This window comes from Doryrhamphus excisus, linkage group LG3, assembly GCF_037039965.1.
Source record: "Doryrhamphus excisus strain RoL-2023G ecotype Guam linkage group LG3, RoL_Dexc_Guam_v1.1, whole genome shotgun sequence".
Taxonomy (NCBI): Eukaryota; Metazoa; Chordata; class Actinopteri; order Syngnathiformes; family Syngnathidae; genus Doryrhamphus; species Doryrhamphus excisus.
In genome coordinates this window covers 2,383,594-2,398,221 of record NC_136359.1, presented here as the reverse complement: position 1 = coordinate 2,398,221, position 14,628 = coordinate 2,383,594, and the positions used below count along the sequence as shown (strand labels likewise).

The 14,628-nt window shown below is 39.3% G+C and overlaps 3 protein-coding genes and 1 long non-coding RNA gene across 4 annotated transcripts; 3 read left to right on the top strand and 1 right to left on the bottom strand.

Moving 5' to 3' along the window:
* The first annotated feature begins 11 nt into the window (after positions 1-11).
* LOC131128154 (uncharacterized) lies at positions 12-4,399 on the top strand. Its single transcript, XM_058070750.2, has 2 exons — positions 12-740; positions 2,071-4,399. Exons 1-2 carry the CDS (start codon positions 251-253, stop codon positions 4,266-4,268), a joined length of 2,688 nt encoding a protein of 895 aa, XP_057926733.2. The 5' UTR covers positions 12-250; the 3' UTR covers positions 4,269-4,399.
* A 699-nt stretch (positions 4,400-5,098) lies between these two features.
* LOC131128342 (uncharacterized) lies at positions 5,099-7,144 on the top strand. The gene is made up of 2 exons (XM_058071096.2): positions 5,099-5,406; positions 6,129-7,144. Exons 1-2 carry the CDS (start codon positions 5,295-5,297, stop codon positions 7,058-7,060), a joined length of 1,044 nt encoding a protein of 347 aa, XP_057927079.2. The 5' UTR covers positions 5,099-5,294; the 3' UTR covers positions 7,061-7,144.
* An 866-nt stretch (positions 7,145-8,010) lies between these two features.
* LOC131127798 (uncharacterized) lies at positions 8,011-11,058 on the top strand. Its single transcript, XM_058070038.2, has 2 exons — positions 8,011-8,116; positions 8,618-11,058. Exons 1-2 carry the CDS (start codon positions 8,011-8,013, stop codon positions 10,477-10,479), a joined length of 1,968 nt encoding a protein of 655 aa, XP_057926021.2. The 3' UTR covers positions 10,480-11,058.
* A 490-nt stretch (positions 11,059-11,548) lies between these two features.
* LOC144898229 (uncharacterized) lies at positions 11,549-13,964 on the bottom strand. Its single transcript, XR_013627118.1, has 3 exons — positions 13,872-13,964; positions 13,519-13,638; positions 11,549-12,042 (listed from the first exon to the last, which is right to left on the bottom strand). It is a non-coding gene; the product is annotated as an uncharacterized LOC144898229 (long non-coding RNA).
* Between the last annotated feature and the right edge of the window lie 664 nt (positions 13,965-14,628).

Genomic DNA, 14,628 nt, shown 5'->3' with positions numbered 1-14,628 from the left:
TAGTGCACTGTTGTAGTCTGCATCCGCTGTTAAACGACGACGAAGAAGAAACAGAGCGGAAGAGGCCTCCTGGGCGGCTGTGGCTTTCCCGACTGTCATTGACGATAAAACATTTATATAGATTAACAGCAAATAGAGCAACGAACAGCTCTGAAGTCGACTTATTTAAAAAAAATGCTATATATTAGTTGATTACGTAGCATTGGGGTGTTATCGGAGGTGAAGATTGAAGATGGAAACGAAATAGAAGATGGAGCACTGCTATGCTAAGATGGCGGCGTCCAGTCAAAGAGAAGGTGGGAGAGAATCAGTGCCACCAATTCCCAGCAAATCACAAACGGAGAAAAAAACAAATAATAACATTGAGCGAGGTGACATTTCCAACGACGTCCTTTTGGAGGCTACCTTAAACACCGTAAAGAGAGATGGTGAGAACCTGGCCGAGCAAGTCAAACAAAGACCCGCCATGATTGTTCGCTTGGCGAAGCCAGCGGATTTCAAAGGATGCGATCGACAAAAAATGAAGAAACAGGAGGAGCAAAATAACCGCCCGTGTCAAGAGAATGAGTCCAAAAACGAGATTAGCAGGACTAAGAGCTCTGCAGTGTGTAAAGAGAACAATAGGCTTGCTAGGATCTTTCCACAAAGGGATTTGGAGGCGAGCAATAAACTGTTGCTGATAATTGAACAAGCGAGAAAGGCTGGGAAACTACCCTACGTCAACGTCCAGAGGACTGGAGGTAATTACGAGCATGATTACTGTGAATATGTGTTTTGGGGTTTTTAAGTTTCGAAGGAATTAATTCGAGGCTAACTGGTTAGCTCGCTAGCTTGCTTATCTTAGGCTGATACTTACCTACTACTCATACTAACTCTTGGAGTATGCAGTGTGTTTACACTGGCGGTATGCGAGAAGTTCCCGGATGCATGCATACATACAACGCGACGTGACGTCACCGCCAAAAAAAACCGTTGACTGAACACTGAGCAGCAGCATGATGGACCAAAAGGCAGTGTCAAGCAGGATATATTGCGAGTTGGTTCGCTTCTGGTTTTCAAAGTAAAAGCAGTGATTTATCACTATGTTTTTTTTTTGTATGAGAAAAGTAAGGCGGTGTTTTATTTTGTGAAAATAACCGAAAGTGCGTTGCTCTGATGATGTCTAGTGATGTCAAAATAACAAGATTAAAAGTCAAAATAACGAGATAGAAAATCATAATAATGAGATAAAAAGTCGAAATAACGAGCTAAAAAGTCAAAATTTCAAGATACAAAGTCGAAACTACGAGATAAAAAGTTGAAATTATGAGATAGAACGTCATAATGAGAGAAAAAGTCAAAATAACGAGATAAAAAGTTGAAATTCTGAGATAAAAAGTCCAAATAACGAGATAGAAAGTCTAAATTTTGAGATAGAAACTCAAAATAAGAAGATAAAAAGTCGAAATTATGACATAGAAAGTCATAATAACGAGATGGAAAGTCATAATAACGAGATAAAAAGTGAAAATAACAAGATAAAAAGTTGAGATGTTTCATTGTTTAGCTAATATTGTCCTCATTGATGTCTGTACTGGTTAAATTTACAGCAAACGCAGTTTAGTTTTCAAAGGGGAACTATTATACTCATTTCCGGGCCTTTGTATTGAATTGTGGACTCCTGTAGAGCAGCTACACACAATAACCCACACAGAAAGCTTTCTCGATCTTCCAGACTCTGCACCTCTTCCTAACCCTAATCCAGTGTTTCCTTCAGTTTCCTGCCCCCCGCTCAAACGGTCTGTGTCATTTCCTCCACCGAACCGCCGCCGCCGCCGAAAATGAGCTACTTTTCCAGAGGTTGATGCCATCCAACTGTGATGTGATGTCACAGAGAGGCAGAATTCCTTATATGCTTCATAGTTAGGAAGCAATCACAGCGGAGTGGGCATGCCTGGAGGGGATCCGTGGGTAGAATAAATTAAAACATAGAGGTATAGGTGCAGATTCTGGAAAATCTAAAAAAACTGGTTATTCTAGAAGACCAGTTCAAGGATCATGTCTGATCTGAACTGTGTTTGTGTCCTGCAGACGTCCAGCAGCCGAACGGTTCTCAAGAAGAACGTCCCACTGCGTGGCGCTCCACTGTGAAGCAGGAGGATCCACAGCCGGTCCACGTTAAAAAGGAAGAGGAGGAGCCACAACCACCCCACATTAAAGAGGAAGAGGAGGAACTTTGGATCACTCCGGAGGGAAAGTGTCTTCTCGGGCGGCAGAAGGCAGATCCCACCAATCTGCCACTAACTAGTTTCTCGGTGAAAACCGAAGACCTTGAAGACAAACCACTTGAGTCCTTAAGTCGGGTGTGCACTTCCGACGTCCAGCAGCTGATAGGTCAGGGGAGCTCCACTTTAAAGCAGGAAGATGGACAGTCTCCTCGCATTAAAGAGGAAGAGGAGGAACTCCGGATCACTCAGGAGCGAGAGTGTCTTCTACGTCTCAAGAAGGCCGATCTCACCAAATGGCCGCTGACTGTTGTCACCGTGAAGAACGAAGACCTTGAAGACAAACCACCCGAGTCCTCACAGCTTCATCACAGTCCAAGTGAGGAGAACAGAGGGGCGGAGCCTCCGAGCAGCATCTCACCACAACACATGACAACAGAAGCTGATGGAGACCACTGCGGAGCACCACAAACAGAAAACCTCTTAGCTCCGCTATCAGACAGCGACGATGAAGACGGGGACGACACCCAAGAACCTTTGAGCAGGATTACGGACTGGGAAGGCGGTACGAGGACTCCCACTGACAACAGCTTTGAATGGTTTAAAAAGGAGACGGTTAAGAAACCAATTACCTGCTCAGTTTGTGCTAAAAGCTTTTCTTATAAGAGCCGCTTGATTCGACACATGTGGACACACACGGGAGAGAAACCCTTCATTTGCTCCATTTGTGCTAAGAGCTTTTCTTTTCAGTGTGATTTGACTCGACACATGTTGACGCACACAGGAGAAAAACCTTTTAGTTGCTCATTATGTGTGAAAAGCTTTTCTTCAAAGTGGCGCTTGACTGAACACGTGCTGACACACACGGGAGAAAAACCTTTTGCTTGTTCTGTCTGCGGACAAAGATTCTTCCGAAAGTCCCGAATGGTGTCACACATGAGAAAGCACACTGGAGAAAAAGTAGAAAAAACTTTTCTTTGCTCGGTTTGTGCTAAAACCTTTTCCAATAAGTGTAATTTGACTCGACATATGGTGACACACACGGGAGAAAAATCCTTCTTTTGCTCAGTTTGTGGGAAAAGCTTTTCTTTCAAGGGCGATCTGACTCGACACATTCTGACACACACAGGAGAAAAACCCTTTAGCTGCTCATGTTGTGTGAAACGCTTTTCCTCGAAGGGTCATTTGAATCGACACATGCGTACGCACACAGGAGAAAAACGCTTCGGCTGCTCATGTTGTTTGAAGCGCTTTTCTTCGAGGGATCATTTGACTCGACACATGCTTACACACACAGGAGAAAAACCCTTTGATTGTTCCGTTTGTGGTAAAAGATTCTGTCAAAAGTCGCAAATTGTGTCACACATGAAATCGCACAGCGGAGAACAACCATTTGGTTGCTCAGTTTGTACTGAAAGATTTTCCTTAAAGTGTGATTTGACACGACACATGCTGACGCACACAAAAGAAAAATCTTTTAGTTGCTCGGTTTGTACGAAAAGATTTGCTTTTAAGTGTCTTTTGACTCAACACATGCGGACGCACACGGGAGATAAACGCTTCAGTTGCTCCGTTTGCGGGAAAAGATTTGCCTTTAAGTGTCTTCTGACTCAACACATGCTGACACACACAGGAGAGAAACCGTACAATTGCTCGGATTGTGCTAAAAGTTTCTACTATAAGGGTGATTTAAAGCGCCACATGCTGACGCACACTGGCGAAAAACCCTTCAGTTGCTCAGTTTGTGCGAAAAGCTTTTCTTTGAACTGTCTCTTGACTCGACACATGCTGACGCACACAGGCGAGAAACCTTTTCAGTGCTCTGTTTGCGGTAAAAGCTTTGCTTTCAAACACCATTTGACTTATCACATGCCGACGCACACAGGAGTAAAACCTTTCGGGTGCTCTGTTTGCGGTCAACGGTTTCCTCGTAAGTCGCTAATGGTATCGCACATGAAAAAACACACAGAAAAACCCTTTAGTTGCTCGGTTTGTGCTCAAAGGTTCTCTCAGAAATCACACATGGTGTCACACATGAGAACACACAGAAGAAAAACCTTTTAGTTGCTCAGTGCCAAAGTATAATACAACTGTATAGAAATATAATGATGGTAGAATGAAACATATATGATTTGGTATATTATTGCAAATGTTTAGAAGACAATGTACATGTATGAGAACGTCAATAAAGAGCTGTGACTAACTTTTGATGTAGCAAAGATTTACAGTACCTTTCCAGAGATGGATCTGTGATATGAGACCAGCATTTAACTTTACCAAAACAATGAAAAAATATGACAATATACAGTATTACCATCTTCTAACATAATTTCTACAATGTTAATGTTGAATGTTAGGGCTGCACGGTGGGCGGGTGGTCAGTCCGCAGGCCTCACAGCTAGAAAACCCGAGTTCGATTCCACCCTCGGCCATCTCTGTGTGGAGTTTGCATGTTCTCCCCGTGCATGCGTGGGTTTTCTCCGGGTACTCCGGTTTCCTCCCACATTCCAAAAACATGCTAGGTTAATTTTTCGACTTCAAATTGTCCATAGGCATGAATGTGAGTGTGAATGGTTGTTTGTCTATATGTGCCCTGGGATTGGATGGCCACCAGTCCAGGGTGTACCCCGCCTCTCGCCCAATAACAGCTGGGATAGGCTCCATTACCCTCGCGACCCTAACTGTTTTGTTTAATCTATTTGTATTTATTCATGTAGATTAGGAGGCCGGATATGACGGTGGAATCTACGCATGCTAGCGATAAAAAAGCTAAGCGTCACTAAGAAAATAACCTCCAATATATTACATATATAAAGTATTGTTAGTCACTATTTATGTTAAGGAATGTAAAAAATAAATACGAATCGCGATTGTAAAAAAAAATGCGAGTAGAGGAAGTGATGTGTCTCATGTCTGGATGGTGTTTCCGGTAGGGAAGAGATGTCGTGTTCGGCGGCTATATAGCTGTCCAGAATCACGACAAATAAGCATTAACAACCTCAGATATTCGTATTTTCTAAATCCCATGAAACGGAAGTTGGGTACGTAGCATTGGAGTGCTATCTGAAGCGAAGACTGACGTGATAGAAGATGAACTGCTATGCTAAGATGGCGGCGTCCAGTCAAAGAGAAGATGGAAGAGAATCAGCGCCACCAACTCCCAGCAAATCAACGGAGAAAAAGTCCCAAACGCCACATAACGGTGAGCGAGTTAATGTCCCATACAACGTATTTTGGGAGGCGATGAAAAGAGATTTGATGAGAAGTAGCCGAGGAGCGAGTTAAACGAAGAGCCGCCATGATGGTGAGCACATTAAACAAAGAATGTGAAAGAAACCGGAAGAGTCAAAAATAATTGAGAAGGGCTGGCTTATATAACAATAAACTGTGATTCAAATGTTCTGCTACTATTAAATAGGTTATTTAGATTTTTATTTTTTGTTTTACTTCCGCATCGCAATGTTTTTTTTAAAAAAATGGAACTGAACACAAACAATGAACATACAAAGAGTATATACCTACAAAAGTGGCAACAATTTCGAGCAAATTCCAGAATAAAGACAAATCAGGCTATTGTAGGAGACAAAATGGCCAAATAAAGTAGCAAAATACAAATAAGGGAGGAAAAAAAACAAAAAAACATATAAATAACTTAAAACACCAACTGTGTCTGATAGTTCCACAGCTTCTTTTTTGTCCATATATTGAAGAGATGAGAAGAAATAGCAAAATTCCTTATGAAAGGTGTGGAAGGATGGAGTGATTCTTAAAAATCGACATTTATGAATAAAAAATGTACCCTGAATATTAATTGCATTCAATACAGATGTATTATACTTGTGTATCATGTATATGTATCTTTTACCATGCTTTCCATTTTCCATTCATTTTCCAAAGTGTGTTTGTGGTGTTTTTGTCCTGCAGACGTGCAGCAATTGATTAGTCATCAAGTAGAACCTCCTCATCCACAGAGCGGGAGCTCCACATTCAAGCAGGAGGATGCACAGCACCTCCACATTAAAGAGGAAGTGGAGGAACTATGGACAACTCAGGAGGGAGAACATCTTCTAGGGAAGGAGGAGGCTGATCTCACCAGGTTGCCACTGACTGGTGTCTCTGTGAAGACCGAAGACCATGAAGACAAACCACTTGAGTCCTCGCAGTTTCATTACACTCCAAGTGAGGAGAACAGAGGGGCGGAGCCACAACACATGACAACAGACGCTGATGGAGACCACTGTGGAGGATCACAAGCACACAACCTCTTAGCTCCGCTATCAGATAGTGACGACGTAACATCACACTCTACTGAGAATGAAGACGGGGACGACACCGAAGAGCCCTTGAGCAGCGATACAGATATGAGGACTCACACCGACAACAAACACTCTGAATCCTCCAAAAAGAAGACGGGTAAAAAATGCTCGGTTTGTGCTAAACGTTTTATATCTCAGAGCAGTCTGACGAGACACATGCGTACGCACACAGGAGAAAAACCTTTTGGTTGCTCAATTTGCGCTAAAAGCTTTTCATTGAAGGGTACCCTGACTCGACACATGCAGACGCACACAGGAGAGAAACCTTTTAGTTGCTCACTTTGTCCTAAACGCTTTTTATCCAAGACTGATCTGACCGGACACACAAGGACGCACACGGGAGAAAAACCATTCATTTGCTCACTTTGCGACAGAAGCTTTTCTTTGAAGTGTAATTTGATTCAACACACATTGAGACACGTGGGAGAAAAACCTTTTCGTTGTTCTGTTTGCCGTCAAACATTTGGCGAGGAGTCAGAAAAGGTGTCGCACATGAGGAAGCACACGGGAGAAAAACCTTCTGTTGCTTTATTGCAGTGATCATGGATGACGTGTCATCTTAGCCTTTAGCATTTATTGTAAAAAGTATATTATTTTTACAATAAACGAGGATTTCATAATGAATTGGGAGATGTTGCCTTAGCTTCGGCTGCATTGAAGAAGAAGAATTATCAAGAAGAATTATTATTATTATGTTATTATAATAATGCAAATAGTATGTTATGTATAATAATATTATAATAATTAATTATATAATAATAATACATTATTATGATGTGCTAGGTTGTACGTATGTTAAGTTTAAATGAAATACTATTGTATGTGGCCCCTGGGCCGCAGTTTGCCCACCCCTGCTCTAGAGAATTAAAGCAATTAATATCTAACATATAGCAGATATGTTTATTTTTTATTATTTCTCTTTTGTAATCTAATCTTTGGTTGTTGTTTTTTTTTTTAAAAGAAAAATAGAATATGCATTTTTTAATTTAATAGGATTTGATACAGATGTATCAGGGCACGGAAAAACCCTTCGAGTTTTCGTTATTTATTATTATTTATTCTTCTAATTTTTGCAAATTTTTGAAAATGGAGCTGCTGCAATTCCATTCTACTATATGTAGAATAATAAAGAATATAATAATAATAATAATATAATAAAAAACAATAAAGGGCATTCTGATTCTGATATTCAGCAAGTTACACAGGTAATGCCTAAATTATATACTCCGATACGGTAGGTGGCGGTACACACATTTCTGGTCATGGCTGCAACCCGCCATTAATGCAAAAGAAGAAAAATAAGAAGCGGAAGAAGAAGAAGAAGAAGAAGGCAGGCTGATCTGCGGACGTGGCTTTCAGAAGTTTGCCTTTTATCATTAAACAACTAAAGACTCTGACGATAAAGATAGTAAGAATAACCGCAGATCGTATTTTCTAAAGTGTGTAGCATTGGAAGATACCTGAATCGAAGATTAAAGACGTGATCGAAGATGAACTGCTATGCTAAGATGGCGACGTCCAGTCAAAGAGAAAGCGGAAGAGATTCAGCTTCCAGCAAATCATCGACGGAGAAAAATCCCCGAACTCCAGAAAACGGTGAGCGAGTTGACGTTTTTCTACAACGTCTCTTTGGAGGCTTAAACGTAAACTTGGAGGCTTAAAGAGGGTTTATTTTCGTTTAAATTCACCGACCCTGCTGTGAGAGCCGCCATGATGGTTAGCTTGCTAGCTTAGTTAGAGTCCAACAAAGAACGTGAAAGACAAACGGAGACGCTGGAAGAGCAAAACAACCGCTTGTGTAAAGACAACGGTGACAGCTAGGAGACCCTTGTTCGATTCCACCCTTAGCCTATGCGGAGTTTGCATGTTTTCTCTAACGTTCCAAAAACATGCTAGGTTAATTAGCGACTCCATATCAAAAGCAATTTTAATCTCTCAGCGGTATTTAACATTGAAAATGACTCGACCGCAAAAATTGCACTTAAGTAAAAATCTGAGTATTTCTGACTTTGAAACACAAAACAGTCTGCAAAATATCAGCATGTACTGTATATTGTATAACGATATTCAACCGGTTGTGCCGCTTGTGTCCTGCAGACGTCCAGCAGCTGCTTGATTATCAAGGAGAACATCCCGCTCGGATGCAGGGTGGGAGCTCCACTTTGAAGCCGGAGGATCCACAGCCCCCCCACATTAAAAAGGAAGAGGAGGAACTCTGGCTCACTCAGGAGGGAGAACATCTTCTCCACCCGGAGTTGCCACTGACTGGTGTCTCTGTGAAGACCGAAGACCATGAAGACAAACCGCGTGAGTCCTCACAGCTTCATCACAGTCCAAGTGAGGAGAACAGAGGGGCGGAGCCACAACACATGACAACAGAAGCTGATGGAGACCACCGTGGAGGATCACAAGCAGACAACCTCTTAGCTCCGCTATCAGATAGTGAAGCTGAGGAATGGGATGAAGATGATATGAGGACTCGAACTGTCAACAAACGATCTAAACGCTCTAAAAGGGGGGGCGCGGTTAAAAAAGATTTGGCCTGCTCAGTTTGTGGCGAGAACTTTTTGTATAAGAGCACTTTGAGTAGACACATGGTGAAGCACACAGGAGAAAAACCATTTAGCTGCTCAGTGTGCGCGAAACGCTTTTCTCTTAAGTATTATCTGACTCAACACATGTTGACACACACAGGAGAAAAACCATTTGGTTGCTTTGTTTGCGGTCGGAGATTCGTTCAGAAGTCAAAAATGATGTCGCACATGAGGACGCACACGGGAGAGCAACCATTTAGTTGCTCTGTTTGCCGTGAAAGATTCACGCTAAAGTCACAAATGGTATCACACATGAGAAAGCACACAGGAAAACCCTTTGGTTGCTCCATGTGCGCTAAGAGCTTTTCCACTAAGTGGTGTTTGACTCGACACACGCTGAGACACACGGGAAAAACTGATATCGTTTGCTCGGTTTGTGCTAAAAGTTTTACTGTTAAGGGCGATTTGATTCGACACATGGTGATGCACACAAGAGAAAAACCATTTGGTTGTTCTGTTTGCGGTCAAAGATTCATGCGTAGGCCACAAGCGGTATCTCACATGGTGAAACACACAGGAAAAAAACCATTCAGTTGCTCGGTGTGTACAAAAAGCTTTTCCTTTAAGTATCACTTGACTCGACATATGGTGACACACACAAGAAAAAAGGATTTTATTTGCTCGGTTTGCGGGAAAAGCTTTTGCTTAAAGCTTGTTTTGACTCGACACATGGTGAAGCACTCGGGAGAAAAACAATACACTTGCTCGGTGTGTGCGAAAAGTTTTTTTTTTAAGTGCGACCTGACTCGACACATGTTGACGCACTCAGGAGAAAAACCTTTTGCATGTTCTGTTTGTGCTCAAAGATTCTGCCAAAAGTCGCAAATGGTATCGCACATGAGAAAGCACACAGGGGAAAAACCCTTTGCTTGCTCATTTTGCGCTAAAGGCTATTCATCAAAGTGTGATCTGACTCGTCACATGCAGACGCACACAGGAGAAAAACCTTTTAATTGCTCAGTGTGCGCTAAAGGCTTTTCTGCACAGTGTTATTTGACTCGACATATGCAGACGCACAACAAAAGTAACATTTGCTCAGTTTGCGCCAAACGTTTTTCTTTTAAGGGCGATTTAACCCGACACATGTTGACGCACACGGGAGAAAAACCGTTTGGTTGCACAGTGTGCGCAAAACACTTTTTTTTAAAGGGCGATCTGACTCGACACATGTTGACGCACACGGGAGAAAAACCTTTTGAATGTTCTGTTTGTGGTCACGGATTCGTTCAGAAGTGTAATATGATATCGCACATGAGAAAGCACACGGGAGAAAAACCCTTTGGTTGCTCACTTTGTGATAAAACCTTCTCTCGGAAGTCAAGGATGCTGTCACACCTGAAAACACACGAGGGAGAAACCTCTTAGTTGCCCAGTTTTGGCCTTTGAAAGATGAAAACACATGAGAATGTACACAGGAGAACCTGTTCGTTGCTCTGAATGTGATGAAAGCGTCTCTGAGACATGAGAAAAATGACACGTGAGAGCTTGTGGTCACCCGAAAACATTATTGGAACTAAAAATACTTTAAATGGTCTTTCTGACCTGGATTATGTGTACAAATATACATGATACAAGAAAGGAATCCTTCAAAAACTAAATAAAAGTATATAAATAAGATAAAAGAATTAGAAAAACTAATCCTAAAGCTTCAGCCCCCCCTAAAATATTCTTAAAAAATATCTAAATAATAATATTTAAATAATTTTATATTTTTAAATAGATTTTTCAAAATTTTTTATTGTTTTTTTTAAACAAAAAAATCTGACAAATTTTATATAATAGGGCAAAAGCAGGCTAATAAGGCTAATAATAACACCATAGCCTACTAGTAGTAGTAATAACCAGAAGAATAATGATGATAATAATAATAGGCTAATTAATAATATAATAATGATTATTATATAATCGATCACAGATTTTTTTTTTTTTACATTTTTTGAATGTCTACTAATGTATACTAATGTCAATGCATTATGGGTAATAGTTCAAATAGCTGATAGCTAATCTTGTATTGGTACTTGGAAATGTACTTTTGAGTGTTAAGTTGCTGTGTGATGATTTTAGCGTTCATTGTAAAACGACGCCTCAAGTCAGACTGTTATTGGTGTTTACTTCCTGCCATTTTATGACTTCCTTTATTTTGGCTCCTGTCAAATAAAGAGCTGCGTGGTCGTCACAGATTGTTATTTTATGATGTGCGGGGCCATTACGTCATTTTCTACTTTTATAGCTACCTTTTTATGTGTTCGCACACTATTCTTGTTTACAATCGGAATGTTTTCCAGCTCGGAGGTTGTTTTTAATAAGACCCATCCACCTTTTTGTCCTGCAGCACCTCATCACAATATGCACTTTTACTCCTTGTTAATAAAGTTTATTCATGCCATTTACACTTCAGAAGAACCAGTTCAACCTCCCGCTTGATCCAGTGACATCAGAGTAAATCCACAAGTGAGCTATAACTTTTTAACAGTACATATTTGCAATATTTGTATGCTGAACTTTGCTTTTTTTAATACAACCTTGGTGCTATATTAATATTAACAGTGTAATATCCATGGCAGGGGTTCCCAAACTTTACCAACTCAGGGCCCACTTGAAAAACTTCCTGTTTTGAACTTTTATTTTGTAGGTGCTGTTCTTATCTTAATGAAGAATCAGTTGTGTTGATAAGCCGGTGTAGTCATTGGACTTCTCGCCATTGGTAGGCAAAGACACATAAATTCAAGTATAAAGTGTATATATATTTTTTTATTCTTTTAAAAATGCATTCTAACCTACTAAGAAGCTGGTCGGACGAAGGACCCTCAGCAACTATTAGCAACTATTGTTCATTGCAAAGGTCGGTTTTGCAGCAGGGTTTACTCTTGATGGCGACCTTCCCAGACAGCAGGCACTCGTCATCAGACATGCACCCTCGCCGTAGGTCTGACACAACCAGGAAAACAGCATCGGCGTGATTACATCGTTATTAACAGCAACAGCACACTCAACGCCGTTTGGGATGTTTGGATCACTTTTGGACCAGATTATTCGCCAAGACAAAAACACACAGACACATAATAACAATAATAACAAAAATACGAGATAAAAAGTCAAAATTACAAGAGAGAAAGTCGAAATTATGAGATAAGAAGTCAAAGTTTTGAGATAAGTCGAAATTACAAAAAAATCCAAATTACGAGATAGAAAGTTGAAATTATGAGATAAAAAGTCAAAATTTTAAGATAAGAAAGTCGAAAATTACTAGAAAAAAATCAAAATCACGAGATAGAAAGTCAAAATTACAAGATAAAAAATCTAAATTTTGAGATAAAGTTGAAATTTCGAGATAGAAAATCCAAATTACGAGATAGAAATTCAAAATTTTGAGACAGAAAGTCAAAATTATGAGACAAGAAGTCAAAATTATAAGAAGTCAAAATTTTGAGATAAAAAGTCAAAATTTCGAGATACAAAGTCAAAATTATGAGATACAAAGTCAAAATTTTGAGATAGAAAGTCAAAATCTTGAGATAAAAAGTCAAAATTACGAGATAAAGTCAAAATTATGAGATAGAAAGTCAAAATCTTGAGATAAAAAGTCAAAATTACGAGATAAAGTCAAAATTATGAGATAGAAAGTCAAAATTACGAGATAAAAAGTCAAAATTACAAGACAAAAAGTAAAAATTATGAGATAGAAAGTCAAAATTTTGAGACAGAAAGTCAAAATTATGAGACAAAAAGTCAAAATTATAAGATAAAAAGTCTAAATTACGGGATAGAAAGTCGAAATTACAAGATAAAAAATCAAAGTTACGAGATAGAAAGTCAAAATTACAAGATAAAAAGTCAAAATTTTGAGATAAAGTCGAAATTACGTGATAAAAAGTCGAAATTACGTGATAAAAAGTCAAAATTATGAGATAAAGTCAAAATTACGAGATATAAAGTCAAAATTATGAGATAAAAAGTCAAAATTACGAGATAGAAAGTCAAAATTACGAGATAAAAAGTCAAAATTACGAGATATAAAGTCAAAATTACGAGATATAAAGTCAAAATTACGAGATAAAGTCAAAATTACGAGATAGAAAGTCAAAATTACGAGATAAAGTCAAAATTACGAGATAGAAAGTCAAAATTACAAGATAAAAAGTCGAAATTACAAGATAAAAAGTCGAAATTACAAGACAAAAAGTCAAAATTACGAAATAGAAAGTCGAAATTCCAAGACTTAAAGTCAAAATTCCAAAGTCCTCTGGTTATCCAAGGAGTTTTAGCATCGGCGTCGTCTTCCTGTATCCTTTAATTGGACAATTTTTGTTATAGAGCCCAACAAAAATAATTGAAGAGTTCAAGAATGCCGAGTGACTCCTGAATGAAAATGAAAAATGAAAATGTTGCAGTAAATAAACGTACCTTTTTCTGTGAGTTGGTATTCACCACAGTTTTGTTGATGCGGGGAACAATACACCTCAAAGTCAAAACACTGATCGTCCCCTGGTCGATACGCACACGCAACGCACTTCAGCCCTTCGCCTGAGGAAGCCAAAATGTCGTCAAGCGTTTCAGCAAAGCCAGCCTTGGTGGTTACGATTTAAGTCTAAGTTACCATGGCGATGTAGCCCCTTTAAAAGGTCGCCATCTTTGCTGTCGTACATGCAAGCCCAGCTTGACAACTAACTTAGCTCACTTTGCAGGACCCCCCCCCCCCCCCTTATGCTTCTGTCTGTTGAACCGTAAAGGTCGTAGGTCAAGCGCGGCACACTCACCAGCCGTGAAGAGCAGAGCGACGCTTAACGCCAACAGCAACGACTTCATTGTGTTGTTCGGTACAGCAACCTGCGACATAAAACGTTACATTGATCATTACGTGTCTTTGTATACTTATACTTGGTGTTAGCTTCCTCTTTAGCATTAGCATGCTAACACCACATAGACCAGCGACATTCCTTCCATACCTTGGAAGTTTTTGAAGAAGTCATTTCGACTTTTTATCTCATTATGACTTTTAATCTCATTAATCTGACTTTTGACTTTTTAATCTCCTAATTTCAACTTTTTATCTCATTATTATGACTTATCTCAAAATTTTGACTTTTTAATCTCGTAATTTCAACTTTTTATCTCATTATTATGACTTTCTTATCTCAAAATTTTGACTTTCTTATCTCAAAATTTTGACTTTTTAATCTCGTAATTTCGACTTTTTATCTCATTATGACTTTCTATCTCATAATTTTTTATCTTGATATTTTGACTTTATATCTCATTATCATGACTTTCTGTCATCATTTTGACTTTATCTCAAAATTTGGACTTTTTAATCTTATTTCGACTTTTTATCTCGTTATTTCGACTTTTTGTCATTATTTTGACTTTTAATCTCATCATTTTGACTTTCTTATCTCAAAATTTTGACTTTTTGATCTCGTCATTTCGATTTTTTTATCTCATTATGACTTTCTAGCTCATAATTTTGACGTTTTATCTCGATAGTTTGGCTTTTTATCTCGATATTTTGACTTT